General features: G+C 45.4%; 1 protein-coding gene across 2 annotated transcripts in view; it reads left to right on the plus strand.

Moving 5' to 3' along the window:
- The first annotated feature begins 3,106 nt into the window (after positions 1-3,106).
- Positions 3,107-14,812, plus strand: part of LOC144683061 (growth arrest-specific protein 6-like) — a 35,216-nt gene continuing 23,510 nt past the window's right edge. The window contains exons 1-4 of one of the 2 annotated variants that reach the window (XM_078546075.1): positions 3,107-3,274; positions 3,528-3,685; positions 10,448-10,472; positions 13,891-13,953. In XM_078546075.1, the coding sequence (XP_078402201.1) occupies positions 3,223-3,274; positions 3,528-3,685; positions 10,448-10,472; positions 13,891-13,953 (298 nt within the window). In that variant the 5' untranslated portion in view covers positions 3,107-3,222. Of the gene's footprint in view, positions 3,275-3,527; positions 3,711-10,447; positions 10,473-13,890; positions 13,954-14,812 lie in introns of both variants that reach the window. The other variant, XM_078546074.1, reaches the window with a different exon arrangement.

A 14,812-nucleotide genomic window follows, 5' to 3' on the forward strand; every position in this document is an offset into this window, starting at 1 on the left:
TCGGAGCCCAAGTTGCCTAAGTTGCAGACACTTTCAGCAGATATGGCTGTCTGGGGATTGCAGTGCATTCCACAGGTTCCCACATGCTGCAGTCACAGCACACCACCAGCCCTGCCATTTCTGTCTAATCTTATTTGTTTAATTAGTCAGGTAATAATTAGCTGAAGTAATTGAAAGTTGCACTCTCCTAGCTCACCATTCACTGGAGGCTGAGAAAGTAGAAAAAGGAACATGTTTTTTCCCCTCTGCGCTGAATTACCACCCGAATCAAATTCCCAACTACACACGCTGTCCAGGTCTCACTCCAGCATAGTCTCTACCCTGTGCATCCCCTTACTCCACCAAAAACGTTTACTTTTGCCGTAGTCACATAGGATGTCATTTGTTATTTTAATAAGTGCTGTTGCAGGACTGTGGCAGGGTGGACAACCTGACTGGAGGGATTCAAACATAGAACATAGGAGCAGGAATAGGCCATTCAGCCCCTTGAGCCTGCTCTTCCATTCTACTAGGTCAGGGCTGATCATCTGCCTGTTATGCCATTTTTCCCCCATTATCCCCATATTCTGTGAGGTCATTGGTCTCCAGAAATCTATTGATTTCTGTCTTGAACATGCTCAATGATTGAGCTTCCACAGTCCTCTGGGGTAGAGAATTCCAAAGATTCACCACCCTCTAAGTGAAGAAAATCCTCTTCATCTCAGTCCTAAATGGCCTGCCATTTATATCCTGAGACTGTGTCCCCTGGTTTTGCGCTCACCAGCCTGGGGAAACATCCTGTCCATAGCCACCCTGTCACCCCCTGTAAAAACTTTCTCTGTTTCAATGAGGTCACCTCTTATCCTTTGGAACTCTGGAGAATACAGGCCCAGAGTTCTGGTAAAGATGGCAATGGCTGGGGGAGGGGACAGCACATTCATTTCCCTTTGAGGAAAAGGGAGGTTGGAGATGGAGTAGTAGTTAGCAAGAATGGGGGAGGCATGGGTTGGATTTTTGAGGAGAGGGTTGATAATGGCAGATTCAGGAGAGTCAGAGCTGAAGGGAGAGAATCGTTCACAATATCAGCTAGCACAGGGCCCAGGAGGTCAGCAGTTTAGTGGGAGCAAGGCTGAGGGAGGAGTAGGTGGGTCTCATGGACAAGATGAGCTCAGAGATGGGATGGGGGGAAAAACTGGAGAAAGATGTGAGTTCAAGCTGAAGGCAGGGGGTAATTTTAGAGGACATATGACCTGATAGGCTAGGAGATAGGATGGAAGTGACAGAAGCAGATGATTGACAATCTCAAATGCATTGATAAGGATCTCCATTCATTTACTGTTGGAGGTGACGATGGATGGGATAGGGGAGACAGTTTAACAAGATGCTTTGCAGTTAGCACAAAGAGGTGGGATTTAAAATCAATGCTTTCCACCCATTTTATGCTGGACACACACGGTCATCACTCACTGAATAAACAGATTCAATCACATCCTCTGTGATCTGTGGGCAACACAGGCCATTGGCTCACCAATGATATGCAAATATTTCTAAATGTCAGTCACTCTCACCTCAGAGACAAAAGGTTCTGAGTTCAAGACCTGTTCCAGAGACTGAAGCCCATAACCCAGACACACACACCTAGTGAAGTACCGAGGGAGTGCAGCACTGTCAGAGGGTCAGTACTGAGGGAGTGCTGCACTGTCAGAGGGTCAGTACTGAGGGAGTGCTGCAGTGTCAGAGGGTCAGCACTGAGGGAGTGCTGCACTGTCAGAGGGTCAGTACTGAGGGAGTGCAGCACTGTCAGAGGGTCAGTACTGAGGCAGTGCAGCACTGTCAGAGGGTCAGTACTGAGGGAGTGCTGCACTGTCAGAGGGTCAGTACTGAGGGAGTGCTGCACTGTCAGAGGGTCAGTACTGAGGGAGTGCTGCACTGTCAGAGGGTCAGTACTGAGGGAGTGCTGCATTGTCAGAGGGTCAGTACTGAGGGAGTGCTGCACCGTCAGAGGGTCAGTACTGAGGGAGTGCTGCACTGTCAGAGGGTCAGTACTGAGGGAGTGCTGCATTGTCAGAGGGTCAGTACTGAGGGAGTGCAGCACTGTCAGAGGGTCAGTACTGAGGGAGTGCTGCACTGTCAGAGGGTCAGTATTGAGGGAGTGCTGCATTGTCAGAGGGTCAGTATTGAGGGAGTGCTGCACTGTCAGAGGGTCAGTACTGAGGGAGTGCTGCACTGTCAGAGGGTCAGTACTGAGGGAGTGCTGCACTGTCAGAGGGTCAGTACTGAGGGAGTGCTGCACTGTCAGAGGGTCAGTACTGAGGGAGTGCTGCACTGTCAGAGGGTCAGTACTGAGGGAGTGCTGCACTGTCAGAGGGTCAGTACTGAGGGAGTGCCGCACTGTCAGAGGGTCAGTACTGAGGGAGTGCTGCACTGTCGGAGGGTCAGTACTGAGGGAGTGCTGCACTGTCGGAGGGTCAGTACTGAGGGAGTGCTGCACTGTCAGAGGGTCAGTACTGAGGGAGTGCTGCACTGTCAGAGGGTCAGTACTGAGGGAGTGCTGCACTGTCAGAGGGTCAGTACTGAGGGAGTGCCGCACTGTCAGAGGGTCAGTACTGAGGGAGTGCTGCACTGTCGGAGGGTCAGTACTGAGGGAGTGCTGCACTGTCGGAGGGTCAGTACTGAGGGAGTGCTGCAGTTTTGGTGGAGAGGCTGGGGATGTTTGGGGTGGGGGATGTTTGGGGTGGGGGATGTTTGGGGTGGGGGAGGTTTGGGGTGGGGGAGGTTTGGGGTGGGGGATGTTTGGGGTGGGGGATGTTTGGGGTGGGGGATGTTTGGGGTGGGGGAGGTTTGGGGTGGGGGAGGTTTGGGGTGATATATGCTGGTGTCCACCGTGTCCCCAGGTTGAGGAATGCAGCCTCTCTATTGTCAGGACAATTAAACTCGTGGCCAGGCCACGGCTCCAGAACAAAAGAAGAGCAATCCGCTTCACAATCTGCTTCACAGCCTGCTTCACTATCTATTCACAATCTCCTGTTCTCCCACATGTCCAGGTTCCTCATTCCTGCGATGCTGCCAGTTGACGTAGAGACTGTGTCTGAGCTTGTTGCTGTAATCTCTGTGTGAGGGAAGAGTTAAAGAGGTGATGAATGTAGATGTTGTAATGTTTACTCTGCTTTTACTCTCTCTGCTAATTGGTGCAGACTGAGAGAGGTAGAGCTGAGAAGTGGCCGGCAATCTGAGCGACACAAGATGCTGGGCACCCTGTTCCTGCTGCTACTCCTCAGCCCAGACTCCTGGCAGTGTAAGTGAGCTCTTCAACCGGGACAGTCTGTCCCTCTCTGTTTGTCTCTCTCTTCCTGAGTCTCATACTCTCTGATTCTCTCTCTCTCTCTCTCCCTGACTATATCTCTGACTTTCTCTCTTTCTCCCTCTGACTCTCTCTCCCTGTCTCTATCTCTGACTCTGAATTTCTCTCTCTCCCTAGCTCTCTCTTTCCCTCTCACTATCTCCCTCTCTCTCTCTGTCTCTCACTCACTCCCTCTTTCTTTGTCTAGTCTTGTCACAGAGAGCTGCTTCCAGCTTCCTCAATCGGATCAAACGGGCGAACCACGTCTTTGAGGAGACCAAACAGGGTCACTTGGAGCGAGAGTGTGTGGAGGAATCCTGTAACAAGGAAGAGGCCAGGGAGGTCTTCGAGAACGACCCAGAAACGGTAGAGAATATTCCCCCACCCCCCAGTCCTTACTGCCAGGAGTTGGCCAGTTTAGGACGGGTTTTATTCCCCCCAAGCTTCTGTCCCTCACCCTGTGATGTGTGTGTGTGTGTAGCTATGTTCATGCAGAGATGTGAAACTGTCACTGGGACACTAACAGTCCAGCCTTTCAGTCTGGGTTACATAATCCGAGAGGGGCAAACGCCGCAAATTCTTCACTTTCACATTTAAATTGAGTGAAAGCAGTTGGACTTGTGCCCAGGAGATGTCAGTCAACCCGTGCCCCTGTGAGGGTCGACCTCTTGGTGTGTGGGACACGGGACTCATTATTTCCAAAGCTGTCTTGCTTTCCAAGCCTTTTTTTTAAAAAAAAATGTTTTTTGTTGCATAGAAATAACTGCTTTAACAAACTACCGTGTGCTTCATTGGAGCAGTGCAAGTTACATTTCAGAGTTTGTCACTGTAGGAGTCTTGCATGTGTTCCCACAGTCAAGGCCACAAACAAGGCATCCTTTAAATAAATATCAAGGAACAGTTGATAGTCAGGCTTCCCAGCGAACTTCATAATTTTTTCTGACATTTTTTGCTGCTTGTCTGTGATTGTGTCAACACTTTCAGTGGAGGAATGTTTGATTCATGCCCAGCTAAATCTCTGGCTCCTTGCAGCAATTCTCCAAATTGTAGCTGGCATGTCAGTGTTAAAACAAACTGTAATTTACAGTAAGAATAATGTCACCAAAATGCGAAGGGCTGTGGTTCTGTCACTAACATCAGCTCTCAGTTCCAAGAGCAAACATTCTAACTTCTCTTTAATTAAAATTCTTGATGCTCTTTAATTAACCCAAAGCTGCTTTAACATAGGCTTTGGAAGATAGGAACAGGAGGAGGTCATTCAGCCCCTTGAGCCTGTTCTGTTGTTGTTCACTGTGATCAGAGCTGATCTGTATCTGAAACTCTATCCAGCCGCTTTGCCTCCATGGTCTCTTGATTAGCAAAACCTACTGACCTTAGATGTAAGATTAATGGAGCTGGCATTAACTGCTTTTTTGTGGAAGAGAATTCCAGCCTTTGCTTGAAGAAGCGTTTCCTTGAAGGGATCACTCGATATCAGCAGAATTGTGCATTATGGGGTATAATACATCTATTCACATATTATTGGGAGGTGGGGGCATACTGGGATTGTCACTGGCCTAGTAATCCCGAGACCTAGAGTAATGCTCTGGGGAGCCGGGTTCAAATCCCACCATGGCCGATGGTGAAATTTTAATCCAATAAAAACCTGGAATTAAAAGTCTGATGATGACCGTGAAACCATTGCCGATTATCGTAAAAACCCATCTGGTTCACTAATGTCCCTTTAAGGAATGCCATCTGCCTACCTGTGACTCCAGACCCACAGCAATGTGGTTGACTCTTAACTGCCCCCTGAAATGGCCCCAGCAATTCACTCAGTTATATCAAAAGGAATCGACCTAGGCCCTAACAGCACTGTGGGTGTACCTACAGCACACACTGCAGCGGTTCAGGAAGGCAGCTCACCACCACCTTCTCAAGGGCAACTAGGGATGGGCAATAAATGCTGGCCCAGCCAGCGAAGCCCACATCCCGTGGACAGATTTTTAAAAAAGAACAATGCTGCGAAGATACTCAGACCTGCTAATGTAGAACAAACTCCAATGCAGTTGGTTCTGCTGGTAGTATGTAGGATGATACACCCTTTTATTGTTTCACAGTTTGTTTTGTCAGCTTTAAAGGATCCCAACAAGTTGCATTTATAGAACACCTTTAATGGAAAAAGGGAATTAATATCCCGCAGCACATCACAGAGACGAAAGGGGAAATCTCGAGGCTGCGTCACCGAGGCAACTGGAAGGAGAGGTGACCAAAAGGCTAACGAGATGAGGTTCAAGGAGGACGGGAACATTGAAGAGGTTTAGGGAGGGAATTCCAGGGCTTGGAGCCCAGGCAGCTGAAGGCACGGCCACAAATGCTGGAGTGACAGGAGGAAGGGGATGTGCAAGGGGTCAGAGTCAGTGGCACAGAGAGGTCAAGGTTGCTAGATGAAGGAGAAAACTTGACATTTCATCCTGGGAGCCTGAAATTTGCAATAAAAATGGGTGGGACTCTGAAGATTAGTATTTCTTGAACAATCTCAATTTGCCCCCTTTTCATCTGATTGAGTGGTTTTCTGGGCTGGTAAAGAGCTGATGATATTGATGTGGGTTTGCAGTCACGTATATAACCAGGTGGGATAAGGATGACAGATATCCTTCCCTAAAGGCTGAAAGAGCTGGGCTAGTCGATGATTCAATGATTGTAAAATTCTTCTTTCTGTGGGAATGCTGCCTTGTGGTCACCTTCACAAAGTGCCACAGTACGGCCAGGATGGGAAGAGTGCGCGGTTTCTCTAGCCCCACCACTCTACAGGTCGGACCATTAGCTTAAAAGTTTAATTTACTCACCAAAATGGCCAATTGTTTACCTTCAACTACTGTTACCCAGAATAAAAGAGATTTTAACCAGGCTTATTTCAATAAACAACACTTATTAGTTTATTACAAAACCAGTCTTGTCAAATAGGAAAGCGAAGCTTATCAACATACAGTATGGAATATGAAACTATGCTAATTACTTTTTCAAGATACCCTAATTCTTTCACACACACACACACACACGGAGGAGTTCTTGAAATCGCATCCAGGTTATATGGTTGGTCTCTCAGCACAGCTCCCCGAAAGAATCAGCGACTCTGGTATTGCTTTTCAGGTAGACTTGAGGAATACTCGCGGATACTCTATTCCAGCACGTAGAGCATCTCAGGAGCAGCTTATATTCCCTTCCAGTTGTGAACTGACTCTGGGCTGCAAAATGCTGCTGTCTTCCTTCTCAAGCAGTTGGTCCTTTTCTCAAAGCAAAACCAAAACCCACTTTTAAAACAGTCTTCCAGGCAAGGTCTTTTTTCAGAGCCATAAAACCCATGTACTCTTTGTACACAGTTTACCCGGGTCAAGAGGTTGACAGTGTTTTTTAAACTGCTTTCTTGTAAAAGGATGCTTTTCCAGGAATAGCAGCAATCAGAGTCCTGCATTAACCCTTTAAGGGACAGTGTCTTTTAAAACACAAATTCTTCCAGAATGTTCTTAGCCCTTGAAGATGAACCACTTTCCATGATTAAAATGTCCATGACACTTCCCACCCTGGAGAAATGGGACGCCGTATTTATATATGTTCCATTACAGAGTGTAATAAAACATAACACAAAAATACTAACACACACCCACACTCTCATTCATTCACTTTACATAGAAAACTAATGCAGCTATTCTCTGTATCATTTTGGCCTTTAGCAAATTTAAAGCAAAGTTCAATTCTAGACAAAGCATCAGCAATTACATTGTTTGTCTCTGCAATGGGGAAAATCTCTAAGTGATAAGGCTGTAATGATAAACTCCATCTAAATAGTCTAGCGTTTTGGTTATTAAATTTTTCCACAAAGGCCAAGGGGTTATGATCAGTATATACCAGTGTGTCTCTGCTTCCATGGTGGACATACATGTCAAAATGCTTAAGAGCTGATAGCTTGCCCAGGGTTTCCTTTTCCAGAGTATTGTTTTAGGTGTCAATTCAACTTCCTGGGAAAGTATCCCAATGGCCTTTCTATGCCTGATTCATCTTCTTGTAACAGGACAGTACCGACCCCCCAGCTCACAGCATCAGTTGCTACTTTGAAGAGCTTAGTGAAACTTGGAGCATTCAACACTGGTTCATTGATCAAAATTGCTTTCAGCCTTTCCAAAGGTGCCTGGCAGTCCCCCTATTGCACTACCTTGGCTTTCTTTTGTAACAAGTCTGTCAGTGGGGCAGCTATAGTGCTGAAATTTGGTACAAATTTGCAGTAAAACCCACAGATCTGCAAAAACTTCATGATCTCCTGCTTAGTTTTAGGGCAGGGAACTCCGCCAATGCTTGTACTTTCGCTGTTCTTGGTAGCACTTGTCCTCACCCTACAGTATGCCCTGGATAAGTTACTCATCCTTTTGCGAATTCACTTTTGGAAAGGTTTATTACCAAATCAGCTGATTGTAGTTTTTAAACCGGGCTTCTAGCTGTCTCAGGTGTTGTTTCCAAGTGTCACTATACATCAGTACATCATCAAGGTAAACCATGTGATCCATTTGCCTCTGAAAAGTTGCTTTTTAGCCCGAATGATGTCACTCGGCATTGGGAAAGACCATCTGGCATGGCAAAGGCCGAAATTTATTTAGCACAGGTTGTTAGAGGAACCTGCCAATATCCCTTTAACAGATCTATTTCGGTAAGAAACATGGCATGGCCAACTCTGTCAAGCGAGGAGTTAGGTGGGAATCTGCTTTTGTTACTGCATTGACTTTTCTGTGGTCTATACAGAATCTGGTCGAACCATCTGGTTTAGGCACTAACACAACAGGGGGAATCCAGCTGCTTTGGCTGGGTTCAGTAAGGTGATTTTCTAACATGTACTGGATCTCTGCTTTTACCTGAGCCTGTTTCTCTGGCCCTAAGCAAGAAGGATGCTGTTTTTTCAGGAGACCATTCTCCTACATCCACATCGTGTATGGCTAAGCTTGTACATCCTGGTTTCTCCCTACAGATTTCTTTAAATTCTGTAAGTAATCTCACTAGATCTTACTGGAAAAATTCCTGGAACCTTTTCCTCCAGCTTCTAGGTATGAAAAAATAATGTCTAACTATCCGAATATTTCAGTTAGCTAACCAGGTAGTAGGAGGTTCAATTTGGGAACTGTCTCTTCCATCCTCTGCTGTCCTCACTATCTGACATACCTGCTCCTTATCCTCCTCTCTATGGTGATATTGTTTTATATTATGACACAACCGATGGTAAAGTTTGAGCTGTGTAAATCCCAGTGGGAAATTTGAAACAACTGTCATAACCCATTTTTGAAATTTGTAATTTTGAGATGCAGACTTTGAATTCAGCAGGAATAAGACCACTGAGTCTCATGGTTTTTATATACAACTAAGTTAAACATTTATTAATATCACAACAAATTAAACACATACATATGGCTACAAATTGCTACTATAATAACTTTTTAACAAATCCCCAAATTAATCAGCCCCCAGGTAAATCTCCACTAAGGCAACAGTAACCCATAGACTTGAAATAGATACCAGGTAAAGCACATTTGACCTTATGAATTCCAAATGAGGTTCCTTTGCAAGTTGGTTGTAGGCGTACAGGCTGGTTAGGTCTTAAGTGCCTCTCCCTTACACACAAACTCCTTTCTTTATATACCTAGCTTTCCCTTTGAATGTAAGTTTTCCATTGTATCACTAGGACTTTACCCCTTTCATAACACCAGACATTAGGTCACACTCCAAGTGCACCCGATACAAAGGTATGGGTATATACCCCCTGCGAATGCCATTTATTAAAACTTTGGGTTTTAATGTGCTCTTGGGGAAAAGTTTATACCTTTCCCCAGCAAAAGTGTTCCAGTGGCTCTCATATCTCTGCATACGATTGTAGGTTTAGCTGTCTCATTTGAGGGATAAAAGGTTACTTCTCCTCTCAATAAGAATTCTTTATAACTCTCATGTATTGCATTCACCTCTCCTGAACTCACAGCAATGTTCACACTTGAACTTACAGCTGCAGTTAATGCTACTGATCTGTTGTATTTTCAGTCAGGGCTCCTTTTCTTGAATCACCCTTATGTACCCCAATTACTTTTGAAGTGTAGTCACTGTTTTTTTATTCATTCATGTGATGTGGCTATTGTTGGCAGGGCAGCAATTATTTCCCACCCCTAATCACCCTTGAGAAGGTGGTGGTGAGCTGCCTTCTTGAACCGCTGCAGTCCATGTGGTGTAGGTACACCCACTGTGCTGTTAGGGAGGGGGTTCCAGGATTTTGACCCAGTGACAGTGAAGGAACGGTGATATATTTCCAAGTCAGGATGGTGAGTGACTTGGAGCGGGACTTGCAGGTGGTGATATTCCCATCTATCTGCTGCCCTTGTCCTTCTAGATGGTAGAGGTCGTGGGTTTGGAAGGTGCTGCCTAAGGAGCCTTGGTGAGTTGTTTGTTAACATACTGTTCCCATAATTTATATTTTTTATTCTAGACGTATCCTTACATTATCTGTCTGTGACTGGGCTCCAGATAGAATATGTGACACTTTTTTGGCTCTCAATTCTCTGGAAGTATCTCTTTTAGTTAAAGCTTCCAAACTGTAATTCATCCTGAGACACCCTTGGACGAGGATGGTATATTTTCTGGGGAGATTTGTCTCATGTCCGCAGTTATAAACCTTGGCGTCTGACATTGCAGTTCTGATCTACCAGCACTGCAGGGGGACCTCCCCCACACGGACTGCAGCTTTTCAAGAAGGCAACTCCTCCTCAAGGGCAGTTAGGGATGGGCAATGAACACTGCCCTGATAGCGATGCCCACATCCCGTGAAAGAATAAAAAAAAGCCACTACACTTCCAAAATAATTGCTTAATCGTAAAGTGCCTTGAGAAGTTGTGAAAGGCGCTATATAAATGCAGGATGTTTCTTTTTTTGTACGTGGTTATCTGAGTGTGAGAGCTCCTGAATCCCCAGAAGCTCCTGGGGTGAGTAATCTCGCCCTGGTTATCCTCGATGTGCCAGCCTCTGATTATTTGGCTTTATTTATTCTTTTACTGTAGTGTTAATATTGTCAGATATTTGATGCCTTTCCTCTCACATTTGATATAATGCCTTTTCTCTCCACAGGAATACTTCTATCCAAAATATGTGGGTAAGTTCACTCTTTGTATCAAACAAAGTTTTGGAAATCATTTTGCACAGCCAGTGATAGATTTTAACCTGCTGACAGAGGCTCAAATGCTGTGGAAAAGACTTTCTATGTCCCATTGTAGTGGAGTTAAGATTGGGCGGTTTCTATAAACAAGCGACTGATCCGCGTTCGTTCAGGGTGGTAGCTTCAAAGTCTAACTCAGTGGAGTTCTGGGGTTGTGATGATTTAATCATTGGGTGACACTGAGTGCATTGGCCACAACTGTCACCTCGTTCCAACCCCTGCCCCAAAGTTGGGCTTGTCACTCCGAAACAAATAATTACCAGACCAACGGTTACAGAGTATTTACAGCACAGAAACAGGCCATTTGGCCCATCTAGTCCATGCTGGTGTTTATGCTCCAGACGAGCCTCCTCCCACCCCCTCTTCATCTCACCCTATCAACATTTCCTTCCATTCCTTTCTCCTTCGTGTGTTTATCCAGCTTCCCCCTTAAATGTATCTGTACTATTCACCTCAACCACTCCCTGTGGTAGCGAGTTCCACATTCTCACCGCTCTCTGGGTAAAGAAGTTCCTCCTGAATTATTGAGGATTGAGAGGTGATCTTATTGAAACATATAAGATTCTGAGAGGATTTGACAGGATGGTTGATGAAAGGATGTTTCCCCTTGTGGTAGAGACTAGAATTAGGGGACACAGTTTAAAAATAAGAGGTCTCCCATTTAAGACGGAGATGAGAAGAATTTTTTCTCTCAGAGGGTCATGAGTCTTTGGAACTCTCTTCCCCAGAAAGCGGCGGATCATTAAATATTTTTAAGGCAGAGGTAGATAGATTCTTGACTAACAAGGGGTAGGTAGGAATGTGGAGTTGAGACCACAATCAGATCGGCCATGATCTTATTGAATGGTGGGGCAGGCTCGAGGGGCCGAATGGCCTACTCCTGCTCCTAATTCGTACGTTCGGATGTTCACATTAGCAACAACCTTACATTAAATTGCGTCTAGTTTTGCGCCCCCTCCAAGTGGAACCATCATCTCCACATGTACCCCATCCAACCCGTTTATAAAGACCTTGATCGGGTCACCTATCAGTCTGTTCCTTTCATTTCAATGGGACTGAAAATGAGGGGAGATTTGAAAGGGGCAGCAGATTCACGATTGTCCATTTTACACTTTGTACAAAAGCGAAATGACCCCTAACGTGTGGAAATTTGGTGATGACCGTTCTAACAGTTTGTCACATCTGCAAACAAAGCTTTATCCACTGGGTTGTTACAGAATGTTGATGAAGGTCAAATATACACCTGGAATCCGAAAGTCTCGGGCCCCGACCTTAAAGCAGCCAAAGAGCGGCTGTCTGGAATGTACAATATTAATCATTGATTTCCTAAGATCCCCTCACACTGTGTGGGAGCAAGTGTTGAAAACACTTGCGTCATTTCCATATTGAAGAGTTCACAGGCGATTAAGTCAGGACCAGCCAATTTTAACAGTAATGCAGCTCAGTTGATCAGTAACCAGAGGACACAGATTTAAAACAATCTGCAAAAGAACCCGGGGGGTGGAGGGAGATGAGGGGAATTTTTTACGCAGTGAGTTGCTGTGATCTGGAATGTGCTGCCTGAAAGGGCGGTGGAAGCAGATTCAATAGAAACCTTCAAAAGGAAATTGGATAAATAAAGAGATGAAAGGGTGAAGATCACGACTGAAATTGTGTGTAGAGTTCTGGTCTCTTTATCTAAGGAAGGATATACTTGCTTTGGAAAGAGTGCAGCAAAGCTTCACTGGATTGATGCTGGAAAGACAGGATTGTCCAAGCACTGGAGATTGAGTAGAAAGACCTATATTCTCTGGAGTTTAGGAGAATGAGAGGTGATCTCAATGAGCTGAATAAAATTCTCAGAGGACTTGACAGGGTAGATGCTGAGAGACTTGTTTCTGCTTGGCTGGGGAATCTAGAACTCGGGATCCCAACCCCAGGATAAAGGAACAATCATTTCAGACTGAGAGGAGAAGAAATTTCCTCACTCAGACGGTAGCGAATCTTTGGAATTCTCTGCCACAGAAGGCTGTGGATACTCAGCCATTGAGCATATACAGGGCAGAGAGTGACAGATTTTATGGCACTATGGGAATCACCTTCCACTGATTGCTATTTCCGATGTTCTACAAAGTTCTCCAGGAATCAATCCAAGCAGAGTTGGTAACATAAGGTATGATTTCCTGATGTGTGAGGGATTCTGCACTGTTGGTGTGTGAGAGATTCTGCACTGTCGGTGTGGGAGAGACTCCTGTTATGACAGAGCAGTTTGTAAAGGCTGAGCTATTTAAAAACTCAGAGGGAAACTTTAAACAACTGTCATAACCTATATTTTCAATTGGTAGGTTTCGAGTTGCAGCTCTAAATTCAGGAATAAGACCACCAGTTCTTGAGAGGTTTTTATATCAAAATAAATGAAACATTTATTAATTTACAACAAATTAAACACATACACATGGCTACAAATTACTACTATCATAACTTTTAACAAATTCACAAACGAATCTCCACTAAGGCAACAATAACCAATAGACTTAAACCAGACACCAGGCAAAGCATTTTAACCTCACAAATTCAAAATGAGGTACCTTTGAATTTGGTTCCTTTGCAGACAGTTGTAGGCTTACAGGCTTAGATCTTACATGCCTCTGACCTGCACACACAAACTCCTCTCAGGTTATACCTAGCCTTCCCTTTGAATGCAAACTCTCATTGTATCACCAAACCCTTTTAACACCACCTCTTCAAACAATAAAACCCCTTTCATTGTGCCAATTTTATTAGTAATATAAACATTTTGCTTGGTGTCTCCTAGCTAGGTGCACAAATTCACCCCCAGGCTTTGAATGGTCTATTTAAAGATGCAAATTGCCGCCCATGTTTATCTAATTACCATTACAAACATTACTTTTTTCTATGCATCAAAGCACACAGACTAATGGTTTTAATCCAATTTACACACACAGACTAAACCTCTATTTAAAAAAATTAATCTCCAATAACATTATATACATTAATATCTCTTCCTGACACTCCACACTGTCGGTAAGTGAAATTCCTTGGACAATAAACGTAGAAAAGAAATGGAATCCAAGGAAAAGCGTTCACACTCTGATGGATTCGGTCATGGGGTAAGTGTTTCTCTAACGTCTGCAACATTTACGTTGGATTTCACTCGGGATATTTTATAATAGGGCAGGGCAAGGTTACTTTTAGAATGCGGAATGATTTTTTGAGGCTTTTTAAATTGTTTGAAATCTAGTCTGATTGTTTGGATGATTTGACAGAACAAAATGTTACTTTATAGCTGTTTTTTGTGATCGATGTTGGGCTGTAGTTCCTACTCATGAAAAATTTTTGCTGTTTTTACCCACAGATTGCCTGAGAAAGTATGGACCCATCAGCGCAAGAAATCCTAACCTTTTGACATGTGTTCACAGTAAGTTACCGATAACATCCCTCAGTGTAATGAGGCAGGATGGCAAATTGTATTCCCTCGGTGCCTGAGTCCAAAGCTCATGAGGTGAAAGTCCGATGTTTGCGTCTCAAGTTTTGCATGTAAAATAAGCATTGGGTCATTGCATCGATCCCTCAGTACTGACCCTCCGACAGTGCAGCACTCCCTCAGTACTGACCCTCTGACAGTGCGGCACTCCCTCAGTACTGACCCTCTGGCAGTGCGGCACTCCCTCAGTACTGACCCTCCAACAGTGCAGCACTCCCTCAGTACTGACCCTCCGACAGTGCGGCACTCCCTCAGTACTGACCCTCCGACAGTGCAGCACTCCCTCAGTACTGACCCTCCGACAGTGCGGCACTCCCTCAGTACTGACCCTCCGACAGTGTGGCACTCCCTCAGTACTGACCCTCCGACAGTGTGGCACTCCCTCAGTACTGACCCTCCGACAGTGCGGCGCTCCCTCAGTACTGACCCTCCGACAGTGCGGCGCTCCCTCAGTACTGACCTTCCGACAGTGTGGCACTCCCTCAGTACTGACCCTCCAACAGTGCGGCGCTCTCTCAGTACTGACCCTCCGACAGTGCATCTCTCCCTTAGTACTGACCCTCCAACAGTGCGGCACTCCCTCAGTACTGACCCTCCGACAGTACGGCACTCCCTCCGTACTGACCCTCCGACAGTGCAGTGTTCCCTCAGTACTGACCCTCTGACAGTGTGGCACTCCCTCAGTACTGACCCTCTGACAGTGCAGCACTCCCTCAGTACTGACCCTCTGACAGTGCAGCACACCCTCAGTACTGACCCTCTGACAGGGCAGCACTCCCTCAGTACTGACCCT

Source organism: Cetorhinus maximus, chromosome 7 (assembly GCF_964194155.1).
Source record: "Cetorhinus maximus chromosome 7, sCetMax3.hap1.1, whole genome shotgun sequence".
NCBI lineage: Eukaryota > Metazoa > Chordata > Chondrichthyes > Lamniformes > Cetorhinidae > Cetorhinus > Cetorhinus maximus.